At 36.8% G+C, this 17513-nt stretch overlaps 2 protein-coding genes across 2 annotated transcripts; both read right to left on the reverse strand.

Moving 5' to 3' along the window:
• Positions 1-1003: 1003 nt before the first annotated feature.
• Positions 1004-3190, reverse strand: LOC128243961 (iroquois-class homeodomain protein IRX-3-like). Its single transcript, XM_052961983.1, has 5 exons — positions 3143-3190; positions 2773-2910; positions 2359-2450; positions 1958-2205; positions 1004-1608 (listed from the first exon to the last, which is right to left on the reverse strand). Exons 1-5 carry the CDS (start codon positions 3188-3190, stop codon positions 1004-1006), a joined length of 1131 nt encoding a protein of 376 aa, XP_052817943.1.
• Positions 3191-12831: 9641 nt separating this feature from the next.
• LOC128245082 (uncharacterized protein F13E9.13, mitochondrial-like) lies at positions 12832-17280 on the reverse strand. The gene is made up of 6 exons (XM_052963298.1): positions 17176-17280; positions 16179-16261; positions 15707-15893; positions 14559-14709; positions 13968-14095; positions 12832-13587 (listed from the first exon to the last, which is right to left on the reverse strand). Exons 1-6 carry the CDS (start codon positions 17261-17263, stop codon positions 13397-13399), a joined length of 828 nt encoding a protein of 275 aa, XP_052819258.1. The 5' UTR covers positions 17264-17280; the 3' UTR covers positions 12832-13396.
• Between the last annotated feature and the right edge of the window lie 233 nt (positions 17281-17513).

The raw sequence follows: 17513 nt of genomic DNA on the forward strand, positions 1-17513 counted from the left end.
AAATGTGCATATGCCGTTTAATGCTGAATAAAGATATGTTATGTTATGTTATGTTATTTACCAATTAATTAATATTTTTGCGCTTTCTGCTATTAAATACACGGTTACAATCTGGTTATCAGTAATTAATTGTTTCCATCAATGCATTATTTAGTAAGTAGTTAAAGGTTTATCATTCAGAAATGATGTTTGTTATACATGTGTATTTATTAATTTTGAATAAGAGTGTCACTTTAAGGATGGGCGGATTGAGCTTAGTAGACGAGCCCTTCTTAACCATTAAGATTTTAATTCAGGGCAACTTACTTACAATACAACCTCAATGGCTGACACATTGTCAACGCAAAATTTTACGGAGGGATTGTGTATCGGATGAGTGGCAGTGGGCGGACTTTTAAACACTAGCGAAAGTTGAAATTCTTTATGATTAAGTCTGGCATTTAATGATTGACAATCTGCAATTTCATTTAATGAAAATGTACGTTGTATTCTAAAATTTGCTAAATTTATTATTGTCATAAGCGTTTCAATTTTACGTTAAAAAGTGGGACTATTTTGTCCGTAGCATTAAAATGTATAAACCGGTTAGGTCGTTCTATTTTCAGTATGGGTGAGAAAGAATTACTGTCAGGTTTTTTTAAATGAAATTGAGTTTTTTATTAACAATTCTGGAAATATTTTATGTACTATTAGTGTAAAAACAAGTAACGATTATCGCCGGACTTCACGCATACTTGAACCAGCCCAACTGCGTTCATTTACCCGATAATGACATCAATCACGCAATTATGCGCAGATGTATAAAACTGGGGAGTCGTTTTATTTTATAACATTTATTTTCGGCATTTTATAATAAAACAAACAAGTAAGGAATACAAAATATAAATGCAAGTTTCAATAAATTATAGTCTTATGCTATGTACATGATAAGAAAGACACTTTATTATGCATAACAGGCAACGATATGTACCGTCAATGGCGAAAAACATAACTTTGATTTTATTTATAAATACTGTACTGGATCCGAGGTCTGGGCAGTGTTGTTTGTCGCTTGACCACTACCGTATAACATGTTCATGTAAGAACCGAAGTAGTCTGTAGCCCCATTGGATGGGTAGCCCTGGTTGTTGTAAACTGAGTAAGTATTTGCATAGTCGTGTGTGGCCCCTGTCGAGTAAGATTGGTGAGTTTCTACTGTTTTATTTGCGGTGTTCATAATCTCTGAGATAGACCAGATTTTAGGTTTTTGAGATTCGCTGATACTTGTTGTGGGAGGTGCAAGTCTTTCTGATGTCAGAACAGTTACGGGTCCGGTTTTGTACTGAAATGACGTCATCATTTCAGTCATCGGCGGAAGTCGGTCAGTGATTGACACAGTTTGACGCTCTGGCAAGCTTTCGGGTGAACTAGATGGATCGATTGAGAAATCTGGGCGCAAATCTGGGGAAAACAGACGCTGTACGCATTTCTTGACGGGGCGGCTTGAGACAATAATATCGTCGGTGTCAGATTGGTCCAGTTCTCGTGAAGTGTCGGAATCTCGCGAGATGTCGGCCTCGCTGCTGGTCTGAGAGAGGCGGCTGGAAAGACTTCCGCTTCGGGATCGAACTTTGTCTGGAAAGGAAAAAACGAGCTTGTTACCTCATGTATATTTGAAGGGAAGTGCGGTAGTACTATGCCAGACAATGTCAATTTATTCCAACTGTTTAATAAAGATATTCTGATAACTGGAGATTTTTTTTAAAAAAAAGTTCTAAAGAATGGGCTTTGTAAGTTGAATTACGTTTGGGAATTGTCATGAATGCTTCATAATATTTCTAAGTAATCACTATTATACAGTCGTGTTTCCTTCATTGTCGCCGTTAAAAAAAAGTTTCAAGGTTTTTGGCAAATTAATAGTGAATGTGTTTACAACGCAAGAAATAAAAAAAAAACGAAAACAAATTAGAACACATACCATCATCACTCTCTTTATTCTCTTCTTCTTCATCACTGCTGATGTCTTTCTTCATGCGCCTGCGAGCGTTCGCGAACCACGTGGACACCTGAGTCAAGGTCATCCGCGTTGCTATAGCGAGCATGACCTTTTCACCTTTCGTTGGATACGGGTTCTTCCGGTGCTGACTTAGCCAGGCTTTAAGTGGCCCAGTGGTCTCACGGGTGGCGTTCTTACGTCGGACAGAGCTCATGTCGAAACCTGGGTACCTGTAACAAATACAATCGTATGATTAAAAGATATTATTTTATATACACTTTGTTCTATCAAAACATTTTTGCGCGTAATTGTGACTTTCTGTATGTATAATTTCGTAAAATATGCCTGTGATTTTGATTGCATTAATGCATTTTTACACTTACAGTGAACTATATGGGTGCGGATTCATCATGGAGTCCACAAAGTAGTGTTGTCCGAGGGAACTCGCAGACTTCAAACCGCCACTGGACATTGCCTGGAAATATGGAAATACAGATGAACTATTAACTCTGTTATAAACAATGATGTTATAATGCCTAATGCTAGAGTCGTTTTAACTTTCCTTTGGATCAAATTATAATATTAAAGACAACAGCTGTATTCAGCTGTACTTCGATCGAACGTATTGTTGCAAATACTTCAACGCGTTTTCTTTTTGTATGGGGAAACAAAAGAAAGAGCCTTTTTTCATTTGAAAATTGACATTTTAAAAATCTAATATTTATCAAATGCCGTATTTAACAGATATACTGTATTCTTTTTCCAAAGCTTACAATAATTCTGAATAAGGAACTTACGGGGTACGAGTTTGCGCCGTTGTCTACGGCTCTCTGACCGGGATACATCTGGGCTGCTGTGTACGCGGCTTCCGGAAGACTGGGCACACGTGACATGTAGCCCTGGGTCGCAGGCGGTAATCCGGAACCCATCGGTAGCTGAAAAAGGTTAAGAAAATATTATGATCACGTTCAATAAAAAACGTAAGTGTTAGTTGATAAATTGAAACAATGAAATAAGAAACCTGTCAGTTGACAAACATTTGCCAAAAATCGGTTTTAATTTTGATAACTGCTGAAACATTGACCACATTTATACTTTTTCTTTTTAAAGTTTACAAGGTTTTTTTGTTAATTCAATTCTAAATTTATAATGTTAAATATGACTTACTTGTCCGGCTGCGGAAACTGCATGTGATAAGGCAGTCATGTAAGACATTGTCACTTTATTATGTGGTTGTAATTCCAAATATCCACCGTAATGATTTCTTTACTACGTAACACAAACTATTGTATAATATTTATATAATATCCAATTTATAATGTAAGAGAAAAACTGTTCTAATACTGTGTCGACTTTCTGAGTCAATGTGAATTATGATAAATGTTGAAAACTGAATCAGTATTTAAACCATACTCGTCTCATCAAGTTCAGCGATGAAAATCAACATTTATCATTGGACGATTTAAAACGAAGATAAATTTGTTAATTTCAATTACTTAATTTTCATTTTCATCGATAATGTCAAAAGAGTATCACGTGTGCTAAATAATCGATTCTGATTGGTTTGGGTGATACCCGATAACCTCATTTTCGCACCTCATTTTAAAATTGCAGCACGGGTAAAATGGTCCTTAAAACTGGCACATGTCTTATCTCAGAGATCAGCAATAAGCGTGTACCTTACCTGTCCCCAAAAACCCCTAAAGGGCTGACCGGATGTTTGTACACGAGTGATTAATGTGATATATCTTCTGTTTTCTAGTTTGACAACTTTATTTGCAATCAAGATTGTCGATTTTGTTGTATATCAGTACTTTGAAATCATCGTATCGATTCGATATCATTGTGAGTTTTTCAATTTGATCTTGTATCGCAGGAAATTTGAATAATTTACGAGTTTTGATTTGTGTATGATATGATAGGAGAAATTCCAAACGCTAAGATAGGTTCATGTCATGATTTAATTATTTATCAAAACGTACTGCAGAAATATAGAGACAAACAAAACTATGAAAATAATAGTAAAGAGAAATGTAATATCATCAAGTGTATAAGACTTGTGGAAGCCGGAGTGACGTTGTACATCAGGATAAAACATGCAAAATAATACATATAAAATAAAGATTATAACACAATAAAAATATATATAAAATCCCCACTAACAAAAACATACATAAAACAGAGAATTTAAAAGCACATAGAGAAATGAAAAAAATATTAAAAGCATGAACGTTGAGTTGGTTCCGTATATATTATTATTTGGTTCCTCATTGCGCGATGCCTTTTTCCCGGGTTTTCTATATGAGTCTTATCAGTAATAATAGTGAAAATCATCATTAATATTTTTAAATTGTCCTTATTTTTTTTTCTCTCATCATTCATGTAAGGAACCAGAAAGTTGAAACACACATACATGTAAGGAACCAGAAAGTTAAAACACACATACATGTAAGGAACCAAAAAGTTAAAACACACATACATGTAAGGAACCAGAAAGTTAAAACACACATACATGTAAGGAACCAGAAAGTTATAACACACATACATGTAAGGAACCAGAAAGTTAAAACACACATACATGTAAGGAACCAGAAAGTTAAAACACACATACATGTAAGGAACCAGAAAGTTATAACACACATACATGTAAGGAACCAGAAAGTTATAACACACATACATGTAAGGAACCAGAAAGTTATAACACACATACATGTAAGGAACCAGAAAGTTATAACACACATACATGTAAGGAACCAAAAAGTTATAACACACATACATGTAAGGAACTAGAAAGTTATAACACACCTACATGTAAGGAACCAAAAAGTTAAAACACACATACATGTAAGGAACCAGAAAGTTATAACACACATACATGTAAGGAACCAGAAAGTTATAACACACATACATGTAAGGAACCAGAAAGTTATAACACACATACATGTAAGGGAACGGGAAAGTTATAACACACATACATGTAAGGAACCAGAAAGTTATAACACACATACATGTAAGGGAACGGGAAAGTTATAACACACATACATGTAAGGAACCAGAAAGTTATAACACACATACATGTAAGGAACCAGAAAGTTAAAACACACATACATGTAAGGAACCAGAAAGTTATAACACACATACATGTAAGGAACCAAAAAGTTAAAACACACATACATGTAAGGAACCAAAAAGTTATAACACACCTACATGTAAGGAACCAGAAAGTTAAAACACACATACATGTAAGGAACCAGAAAGTTATAACACACATACATGTAAGGAACCAGAAAGTTATAACACACATACATGTAAGGAACCAGAAAGTTATAACACACATACATGTAAGGAACCAGAAAGTTAAAACACACATACATGTAAGGAACCAGAAAGTTAAAACACACATACATGTAAGGAACCAGAAAGTTATAACACACATACATGTAAGGAACCAGAAAGTTATAACACACATACATGTAAGGAACCAGAAAGTTATAACACACATACATGTAAGGAACCAGAAAGTTATAACACACCTACATGTAAGGGAACGGGAAGTCTGTTTCAGGAACTTTATATTGGACTTAGTATAATTATTGTTGAAGTATGATTTAACACTACCAGTGTTTTGAAAGGAACTTTATCAACAATAAGTGCAATGAATTTAAGTACTCTGTTCAACGGGAGGGCAGGTGTATAACAGCACAATATTCGACAAGGGACTCGCTGCTTTTTAAGTTTCTTGAAACTGCCTTGGCCTAAAGGAGGCATGTATACAGTAGTCGACGTGTTCGTCCGTCACGTAACAACGTGCCTCAGACTTAACTACTTTTTAAGAAGATAAATCGTGAAGAACATTTATCGCAACGGTCATGGTCATACGTAATATGCAATACAGACCGATAAGGATTTCATAGTAATAGTTTGTGTCTCAGCTCTAGGATTGTAACTATAATCAGTGTGTAATAAAACTTTGCAGAGTTATAGAGCAGCGTCTGAAGGTGCGTCGTGAAACGCACACATGCCTTTTATCAAATGGCAAGGTCATACTTCCATATTAATGTTGCCAGAAAAAAACTTCAGCACAATACTAAGTTTTTGTCGCACCCGCTTGCGCCGAACGAGACATAGTTGTCACAATGGCGGTTCCGTGTATGTTCGTGCGTGTGTGCATGAGTGCGCTAGTGCGTCTCTCCAGACTGATTATGTCCAGGTTGTATCTTGACCATGCATTTAAGAATTTTCAAAGAAATTTCCATGAAGGTTCACCATCATCATACAGTGTGTCGCACGCAAGACCACGTTTTGTACCTCAAGGATCAAGGTCAAGGTTAAACGTCAAAGGTTGAAATGATCCGTGTCCGGGCTGTATATTGGCCATGCATTATAGGATTTAAAAATATGCCAAGACGGTTTATCATGATAAGGCGGCTTGCTGCGCACTAGATTCAGGTCTACACATCAAAGGTCAAGGACACACATAGAGGTCAAGGTCACACTTAAAGGTCTAAAATTGAGCTCAAAGGACAAGGTTAGAGGTCAAAGATTGAACTAATCCTTCCACTTATTGTTCAATTCTATGATGTTCTGTATTGTAATTGCATGGAAGGGCGTTATGTTTGTGTCGGAGGTTATTTTAAAGGGCTCAAAATGTCGCAATTTGGCGTCTAGATTACCTGAAGTATAGTAACTGCGGGGTTACAATTACACTTTTTTTTAATTATTTACGAGTGGCGACCCGTTTGACAAGGCCCAATCGGAGGCATTTGTCACGTCCCTGTGCTAGTTTTTGTTTCTTCTTACCCTTAAACGATATGTCTTACTAATGCAAACAAAAAATATGTTAGTATCTTTAATTTATTCATATACACTCGATTTCACCCATCTCAAGCGTTGGGAAACACATCGAGGGTCGACGTTTCGCCGTTCCGTCCTTCGAATGTTTATGCCCCCGTCCTTTTGTCAAAAACGTCAGTTATTCGGTAAATTATTTATCAAATGACAATGTGTGGTTATCTGTATATTTGCGAATGTTTGTCTATGTATTCGTCTGTCCGAACGTCCGCCCGTCCGTCCGTCCCTCCATCCATCTGAATGTCTGTCAGACATGTTTGTTTGTTTGTTTGTACGTCCGTTTATCCGCGATCCCATCCATCTTCTGTCTGCATGTCTGTCTGTATGTATAGCAGTAGTAATGGCTTATTCTATAGTCGAAAAACAAGTTCTCAGTACGATATGCTCGTACGGACGGATGAACGTACGGACGGACATTATGGATGCATGGGAGAAAGGACGGAATAGAAAGTCGGGCTGAATAACACGTCGATATGAAAATAGAAATTTCGGCGGAATTTAATATGAATGACAGTAGAACGATTATTTCATATCACTTTTTCAACAAAATCAAAAACATCAAAGCATTTCATTATCTAATAATAACATACAACTCATGTTTGTATGACAACAAACAATTTTAGGCGTGTTTAAAATAAAAACATTTTGTGACTTATGACAACTGTTTAATATCTGATTAACATGTTGTTTCAAAACTGAACAATAGACATTATCTTATAATAAATATGTTTAATCTTGCTAAGTGAAGTTCACAGATAATTCTAATATGTTATCATAAAAATATATCACCGATATCATCATTGCATATAATCACCCACATGTCAGATACAATCTAAACATTTAGTGGTGATTATTTTATACGTTTGATTCATTGTTCAACTGTCTACTTTATCGAAATATCTTAAAATATATCTAGTATGTTCCTGTTTATGAAAGCAAGGTCCATCGCGGATGACAATATGGCCACCTAATATCAGCCTTGTCAAGAAAATGTGATAAACGAAATGTTGTTTCTTTCATCTAAACTGAAAAATTCCATGAATTATGAACAGTAGTTTAAATACATGTACTGTTGATGTACTTATGACTCGTGTCGTTTTCTGGTAGTGTTCAATATCCCATTTCTTTTTATGTTACGTTTTACCAGTAACGTAATTTACACCAATTCGCGCGGTATGAATTATTAGAAAACCTTCATAGAACTTAAGAACGGTGATTTACCAACTTTTATCTCATAAACGATAATTTTACATGGAAGAAATAGTACAGATAAAACATAAAAGAATCTACTTAAGGTAGCGTAGTTTAAAAGTCCGTGACTTACTTAAAGCTGCACTCTGACATATATACCGTTTTTACAACTGATTTATTTTTTGTCTTGGAAAGAGATTTTTTTTGAGTAAATATCTGCAAACCAATGATAAAAGATTGCTGACAAAAGATCAGATCGCAGATTTTCATATTTATGTTCAAAAATGGATGTCTTATGGATGTCTAAATTCCGTTGAATTGAGCTGTTTTGAGGTACAATTTTCTTGATATACAAATTGTATAGGAAAGTAAGGGCCATAACTTTGAAATGACGAAGATTGTTTACTTAAGTTATAGTTTTTCGACTATTTTCGAGTTTTTTAAACAACGTGGTGTAGGAGAGAATAAAACTTACAATTATAACATTGATAACCCGTCTTTAGCAAGGGACTGACAAAACGACTCCCGAGTTCCCGTTGACTATAATTGGATTGGGGGGGGGGGGGGAGGAGTATGCCATACAAGTAGAAAAGCAATGTTGTAATTATACCAAAATAACGTGTGTGTTTTTTTTTAAATGTACGATAATAACTTATATTATTGCTGTTTACAGCAAGTTAACAAAACATTTACGCATTACATATGTCAATGTCAAGCGACATATTGTATTTCATGTTTGTACAAATATATTCAACATACATCTGAAATCATGTTTACATGTATATCATAAACAATTCAAACATCATCATCGGTTTAAAAGAAACGTCAAATTTGACAGTTAAACTTATTCCAAAATGTTTAACAAGACATAAAACCATTTGCCCACTAGTCAACTTTTAAAAAGAAACTGTCAAATGATCCTTATCGAGATTTTACATTCGTTTTAGGTCGGGTTTATGCAGTCATTCCAGAATTTTCGCCATTTGTCATGTCAACATCCTGGTACAATTTGCGCACCATCAAGTGGCCATAAGGTTCTAGACTTTATAAATGATTGTTTTTATTATTATTGAAAATTGATCAATAGTCCAACCTATTCCATATTATTTGTACATGATTCGATCGTTAAAAGCTGATACAAAAATTTGTCTGAATGTCATATCTTCTTATATTTGATGGTTTCATGATAGGAATCAAAATAAACGTGAAACATGAAAAGAGAATGGCCATTTATTAGGCATTTTGACAGGCAATGAGAAAGTTCCCCAAGTGGAGATCGAACCAACCACTTCTCAAGACCACTCTTATCCAACCATACCACTATACTACCCTCACCCAAGTGGGGATCGAACCCACCACGTCTTGAGCGAGAAGAGGGCAATCATACCACTAGACCACCCTCACCCAAGTGGGGATCGAACCCACCACGTCTTGAGTGAGAGGCGGGCAACCATACCATTAGTCCACTCTCACCCAAGTAAGGATCGAACCAAACACGTCTTGAGTGAGAGGCGGGCAACCATACCACAAGACCAACCTCACCCAAGTAGGGATCGAACCAGACACGTCTTAAGTGAGAGGCGGGCAACCATACCACTAGCCCACTCTCATCCAACCATACCACAAGACCACTCTCACCCAAGTGGGGAGCAAAACCACCACGTCTTGAGCGAGAGGCGGGCAACCATACCACTGGACCACTCTCACCCAAGTGGGGAGCAAAACCACCACGTCTTGAGCGAGAGGCGGGCAACCATACCACTAGACCACTCTCACCCAAGTGGGGAGCAAAACCACCACGTCTTGAGCGAGAGGCTGGCAAACATACCACTAAACCACTCTCAACCAAGTGGGGAGCGAACCAACCACGTCTTGAGCGAAAGGAATGGCAACCATGCCACCAGACCACTCTCATCCAAGTGGGGAGCGAACCCACCACGTCTTGAGCGAGAGGAGGGCAACCATACCTCCAGACCACTCTCACCCAAGTGGGGAGCGAACTCACCACGTCTTGAGCGAGAGGAGGGCAACCATACCACTTGACCACTCTCACCCAAGTGGGGAGCAAACCCACCACGTTATGAGCGAGGGGCGGGCAAACATACCACTAAATCACTCTCACCCAAGTGGGGATCAAGTCCACCACTTCTTGAGCGAGAGGCGGGCTCCCAACCACTAGACCATTCTCACCCTAGCGAGGATCGAATCCTCCACTTTTTGAGCGAGGAGCGGGCTCCCAACCACTAGACCATTCTCACCCTAGCGAGGATCGAATCCTTCACTTTTTGAGCGAGAGGCGGGCTCCCAACCACTAGACCATTCTCACCCTAGCGAGGATCGAATCCTCCACTTTTTGAGCGAGAGGCGGGCTCCCAACCACTAGACCATTCTCACCCTAGCGAGGATCGAATACTCCACTTTTTGAGCGAGAGGCGGGCTCCCAACCACTAGCCCACTCTCAGTCTATGTGTTTTAATTGTAAAAAATGCTATGAAAACACACATGAAGATGTCGGCTTTCACTCTTGATAATCCTATAAATAATCTGCATTTATATAATAGTAAATTCTTTCTAGACGATTAGTTTGTTAATACTGATAAGAAAATGTATACACATGTCTGAATATGATAAACTGTCATCTTATCTCCTATGTGATGATAGACATTAAGATAACATGAATCATTAAATGCGAACCACCATACATTTAGCACCAACAGAACAAATTCAAGCTACTTTGCACCGGGATTAAGATAACTGGAGGAAAAACAACAGCAACGAGTAAATAACATAACTTAAACAATGAAGATATGACCATTCTTTGAGACATTTGTTACAGGCGAGTTTACTAATATCCACTCTGTTTGAAGGTGTGAAAACCGCCACCCACGGGTCAGCAACTCACTTTGTGAAGATTACATCCCGTCTTTTAGCATTGCCTCAACTTACAGCCATCCAGTATTCTACATTATCAAAACATATCGAAACGCCAATTGTTAGTTTAAATATAAACATAGAATTGCAAAACTGAGTCGGTCGTTGAGGTCTTAAGTTTGTTTATTATGAATACAAATACATTCAAGTCAAGAAATTTATTAAGTAATCAAAGGCCACGGCCCAAAAAACGTGACATACATAATAAAACAAATAAAATACGAGTTGTGTCGAGAAAAGGAATTTAAGCATATATCCAAACATGATGGTTTCCCTTTAATTGTTAATTTCTAAAAGAAGATGATATACATAGAAAGACAACTTACTTAGAGTCCCATAATTAGTTGTTTTCATAAGGCTATAAAAGTCATTTAAATCTATACCAGCAGAGTATCTATTAAACAAATATTGTCTTCTTATATTGTCTTACTTTATACAGACAAAAAAGCGTGATATTCACAATCTAAGACAGATAAATGTTCGTTATCATAACAAAAAGTACATATACGATCATCTTTTGGTATGTTTAGATGCCTACCAATTTCTATTCTCAATTTATGGTTTGAACATCGAAATTTTGAAAGTTCTATTTTGTGCTTAAATGGTATAGCTACTGAAACAACACCTGTATTGTATAGAGATATATCAACGTAAGAATAGAGGAAGCAGAGAGATTATATTATTACCTCTTTCATGTTGCAAGGTGTTGAAAATAAATCTATCGTATTGAAAATAGCATTTTAGAAAGTGTGAAATTACTTAAAATGTCATGATTTCTGTCAATAAGTAAGCTTATGGTAATAATGAAATGCATAAGAAGATATTATTCTACTTACTTTAGTATTCGTCTGTTCACAAGTTCAAAGAGTTACTGATCTTTAAAAGTAGACAGAAATTGTGAAATGTGTTAAAGAAACTTTAAAGGCGAACAATGTTGACTGTGGAAGTTGAACGTTGCTTAAGTTCATCCTCACAACTCAACTCAACTCGACCATATAACTTATGTTCAAATACCTCTTTTTCATATTACCCGTTCATTCACCATGTTTGTGTTTATATTTGTTGTTAGAATACAGGTCTTAATAATCTATGGAATCTGTTCTATTCTGTCATAAGAAAGGCACCAGTCTTAATAAACTATATGTTCTGTTCTGTTCATTAGAAAAAAACAATGAATGGCGTTAACAGTATCCACGTTCATTGTTTTTAACTTTTAAAGGTGTAATAGTTAAAGTGTGCTAAATGTACTCATATACGTATATAAAACAAGCCGAGCTGAAACAGAGCTCTCAACATTTGAAAGAAGTACTGAAGGTCAAAAGTTTGTCTATGAAACACACCGAGCGTGTTTCGACTTAAAATCATCAATTTAACTATTTGACAACAGGGCAACATAGCCTTCAAATTTTGAATTAAAAATTCAATAAATCACTGTTAGGAACGCTAAACACTGGCGACCATTTGTGTCAACTTAAAACAAGTGAAACATTACCGTTATTAATTTGACTTTGCCACTTTTACAACATTCCTATTTAGCAAGAAGTTTGTAGTTAATGTAGTTTTAAACTTGCTTGACAGGGGAAAATTACTTAGTTAATAATTAAAGACATAAAACTCGACATATGTAGGGGTGGGTCCATGTTTAGCGCCCGTATGCCGGTCACATTTGTTTTGGCAGGCTAACGTAATTATCGCACGTATGCTACATTGACAAAAGAAGCAGGGGCTGGCTTATCGAGCATAGAGAAAATTGTTGTCGAATAGATGTTCATTCAACTAGCAGTTAAAATTGTTGTCGAATAGATGTTAATTCAACTAGCAGTTATTCTTTTACCGTACTGGGATTAACTCAGTCCAAGTATAAACAATTAATTATTCTTTATTGCATATACTAAAATCAAGTATTGTTAGAATGCCTGAATGATTTATACATATATAAAGCAAATAATCCATCGTTGACGTCTCAATCCGCGCAGCGGATTTAAAGACGTTTCATTTGAAACAATTGAACGAAAAGTTTGGTAAAATATAAATAAAACAAACGGATATATTATTTATCCTTTTTCCCTATCGATCAAGTTGCATAACTCGGTAAGTAATACTAAGTATAGCCAGAGTTATGTCGGTCGATGAAGGGGCATCAATCGGTATGTTTTATAACCAGACTTATGTTCCTGCTACACGTACGGTTACTAGTGCCGTCGTTGGTAGCATGTACTTAAAGTGTTTCGTTTCATGACGCTTTCGAATGGAAATGCAGCTACGAGTTTTCATGCAAAGCCGGTGCCCTAAATGTTTTAAGCAATAAGCAGGTAACTTGGAACTAGATCACGTCGATGTTATAAACATAGTTTTTATTCATTTTTTTAGCTTCCGACAGGGATATTCCAAGTTTCATTTGTAACAAATGCTTTCTGTCTTCAGCATAATTTCCAACGGAAATGAGTTCTATTGTTCATGTGACCGGACCATATCCATGAAGTCCGCTAGCACAGTTTCGTCGATTTCCTCTGACCAATGGTGACCTTTCTTGAAATATGAACCGATGATCAATCCGGTAGCGGATTTATATTCCTGGTAGTTTTGAATCGTCACACCGGACCCAACCAATACAGGAATGCTCACAGCCTTCTGTACATCTGAAAAAAGGTAATGAAACAACACTGAATGGTACCATTTTTTCCATAGGAACAAGCCTTTAACGCCATCAACGCCAGCCACGACAATACTAATGACATAGCAAGGTTCTTTTTTTAAAAACCCATTTATAATATGATTCTGATCATAATAAACAGATCCGACGGTTAAAGAGAATCTGTGGCGATCAGTGGGAACCAATGTAAAACCCAAGCAAACCGAGCTGAACATTGAGTCGGTTGAGCTGATGGTCTCCCCGACGTTATTCCGATGAAGTATTATTTTCAAGCATCATGCTGATAGTAACATCAGTATGCAATACCAACACGTGACCCAAACACAGACCCAACATGGAATATACATATACTACGGTAAACTCAACCGTTGAGTTCGGTGGTGCTGACGGCCGCGCCTGTGGAAGTGCCGGTGACAATGACGCCGTCAGACCGGAAGAACTGGGCGGCTCTCGCGGTCTCCATTATGTCTACGTCGGCAGTGATGCTGTGGGCACTGGAAGCAAATTTAAAGTAAAGTATTCAGAAATAGCTGTATTGAGGAATGGTATGTGTGTGAATGGTATGTGTGTGAATGGTATGTGTGTGAGATTTGTTTGGCAAGAATTCTCACTTAACACAGAGTATCTGACGTCGGCGCTAAATATCCATATGCAAATTGGGATAAAATCCATTTGATGACACATTTCGGATAAGTGTTATTGTCTTAAAATAGTAAAGCAAACAAATCATAGTAACTAGGTCTTATTGGTTGTCAATGTCTTTCTTTAAATAGACACTGTCATTAAAACATTCAGATCATTTCAGGATATCATATTATTATTTTTTATTATTATTTTTGTACATTGGGGCTTGGAGCTATTATTAAAGTGCGGTTCACAGCTTTATAATTTGTTTAAATGAGAATTATTTTAATTCAATTGGAACACACAAACGTGTTTATAAATAAAACATTCCACCTATGTTTCTTTTTAATGTCTGTAAAAACTGCGACATTTTCGGCGCCAATGTGTCGTCTGTATCGGAGTAGCGGTCCTGCGCATGCGTGCATCAATCCCTCGTCAGCCACATGACTGAAAACAAATCCCTCTGCGCGAATATAGTCCAGTCCTGAAAAAAATGAAAACTAGCCTAATTCAAATAATTTAATATTTAGGATTAGATAAAAAAATCTTGTTCGATATTTAAAAGAAATAATAGTTTCATTATCCGGATAAGTTTAAGCACCAAGCGCAACTAATTACAATCACCTAAACCATGCTTGGTATTTTTCACACTTTTTAATAGCGGAGAGGCCGTCAACCATTATATGGGCCTATATTGACGTATAGCCTCGAGTATATTACTTATTTTCATGACGACATTCCCTACTTTTCCAATGAGATTGTTAGGCATTATTGAACATGCGTGAGTGTATATAACCATTTTACACAACAGGGGCGAGCCCAGGATTTGACGTAAGAGGTCACTAAGTTTGAGGTCCGTATGCCCGAGAGTTCTTCAGTTATTCATCTAGATGCCACCATGATTTTGACCTTTTTGGTTCTCTGATATCTTAATGGATCAGGTTCAACCTGCCTACAAAGTTTGAGGTCCCTAGCCTGAGCGTTCGCAAATTATTGATCAGACGCCGTTGGGGTAGACAATCGTTCCGATTACCATATGCCGCCTTTCAGGGGCATAACAATATTTTCTGGAAAAGATAATTTCAAAGCTTTTGATAAAAACAAACATAATGTCGATATCGTTTTTTACACCAGATTTTGATCACGGAAAGTGATATTGAGCGAAACGAAGTCAATGTGTATATCCCGTTTTATCGTTGTACATAAATACAGGATACTAGTATACTCTAATATTATCAGTCATTCATTGTATAATACTGTTAAAAGGTATTTCAATGTTTCAACGACATGTATTTAGGTGAATTTCAAACCTCCACTTTATAAGGACGGCCAAAAAAGGACATTTGTAGAGTCAAAAACGTTGTCCCAGGTTTCATGAAATTATGTTCGCTACCGCCTTCGCCGACAATAGGCGGAAAATATGACAAAACCAAATAGTTTTGCTCACAATTATGATAAGCCGTAATAAATTCTTAGCGTACCAGTTGCCAGTGCCACAGCGAGTGCCTGGTTATTCGCTCCAGCAAGTATCTGGACGCCTACAGGTCCCGAGTCAAATGCCTTTCTGACCCTGACGGCCGCTGAAGTCATCATGGAGACAACTTCCGGCCCAACGTCGCCCGAGTGTTGATACGGGATGTCGTGCATATTTTCGATCAAAACACTGTCCTGTGAAAAAATTCTTAGGTAAAATAAAGAAAATCGAAGATTCAAAACGCACACAAATGTGCAACGCTCATAAAACAGGCCAATTAACCCCTCGAAAAGGCCTTGTTTTTATTTCTTATAATTTTATTATATTTTTACTTTATTGAATCATTCTAATATATGAATTCGCTCTCAACACAGAATACACAGCATGTTTACATAAATACATGTATGTATGTGTACAAGTTGTTTATGCTTTTTGCTTTTGCAGTATAATTATGATGACTTGTAAAAGGAAGTATTTACAACTCCAGCCATTTTGTATATCTGCGCTTCTCTCTCAGCCCGCGCGATGATGCCCTGAACAGAACCCTGGAAGCCAGGGGTACCTAGAACAGAAACAGAACAATATGTTAAACATGCAGGAACGTAAACAAGTTTGAGTAGAGCTAAAGATGTCATACCAAGGACATTGGTGGCTTAGGCTAGCAGCGATTTATAGGTTTATAAGGTTATCTTAACTTTCCAATTGGTATGTGCCAGTAGAAGATATGGATCCCGGTGTTGATTCATGTATATAAGACTATTATAGGACACATCTACGAAACCATATATAACTCCCTGTGCAGTGAACGTCCGTGCAGCGAGGGCATATGAATGTGCATGTACGTCATATATGTACGCCCATGCCATGCAGCACAAATGTAATATCTGTATGTTGCAGAAAAATAATTTGCGGTGGTTTTGTGAACAATTTCTTTCCCATGCAGCATATAATACTCTATTTGTTCAATAAAATAAATAAACTGGAGGTTTTGTCTTTAAACTGGAGGTTTTGTCTTGTATCAATATTACCGACACCTTTCGGATAGACGCTATACAGTAATGTTTAAAAAATAGTGCGACCGCGTAAACAAATAAAACGGTACAGTTGTTTCAAACAATGTTTATTTTACCTGAATATTTTAAATGTTTCAAATTCGACACCGTGATGTTACGCTCAAGTTATATCATTTGGCGATTTCGGAAAGAATGGGAAGTACAGTATTATAAAAATCAATACTGAAAAAAGTTCATGTGTAAAGGTTGTATTTTATTTATATAATTAGTATTCGTCGAGGCAAACAACCAGCTTTCCGAGAAGAAATGAACACAAGTGTTATACCTCGACCGGTGTGGCCTGTCCGAATATTACGCAGGTTCAAGTACAAGTCATTTGCATTTTGTTTACTAATTATGTGATGTCATAATAAACAATTGACTCATATAGAAGGACTAAACATTGCTCTTTAATTCGTTTTACCTGGATTTGCTAACAAATGAATCATTCCTATGATATTTGATCTAAATTTTGTTAACACAGATTTCTGTGTCACTCTGGAGGTCGCCATTTTATCGCAATGTTTACTTTTTGTCGGAGGCGGGCACTTATAAATAGGTCATCCAATAAAATTGCCGCATTTTGCAGAGCTCAGAGATGAATCATACTCACTGCGCAGGCGCAGCCACGTTTGATTGTTTACAAAAAGAATTTGTTTTATTTTGAAATGTTTTACCAAATATCTTTTTTATTTTTAACACGCACTTCAAAACGATTTAGCTTATGAGACAAATGGAACTTCCCAGATTAATTTGATACGT

The sequence above is a fragment of the Mya arenaria genome, chromosome 8, assembly GCF_026914265.1.
Source record: "Mya arenaria isolate MELC-2E11 chromosome 8, ASM2691426v1".
Classification (NCBI taxonomy): domain Eukaryota; kingdom Metazoa; phylum Mollusca; class Bivalvia; order Myida; family Myidae; genus Mya; species Mya arenaria.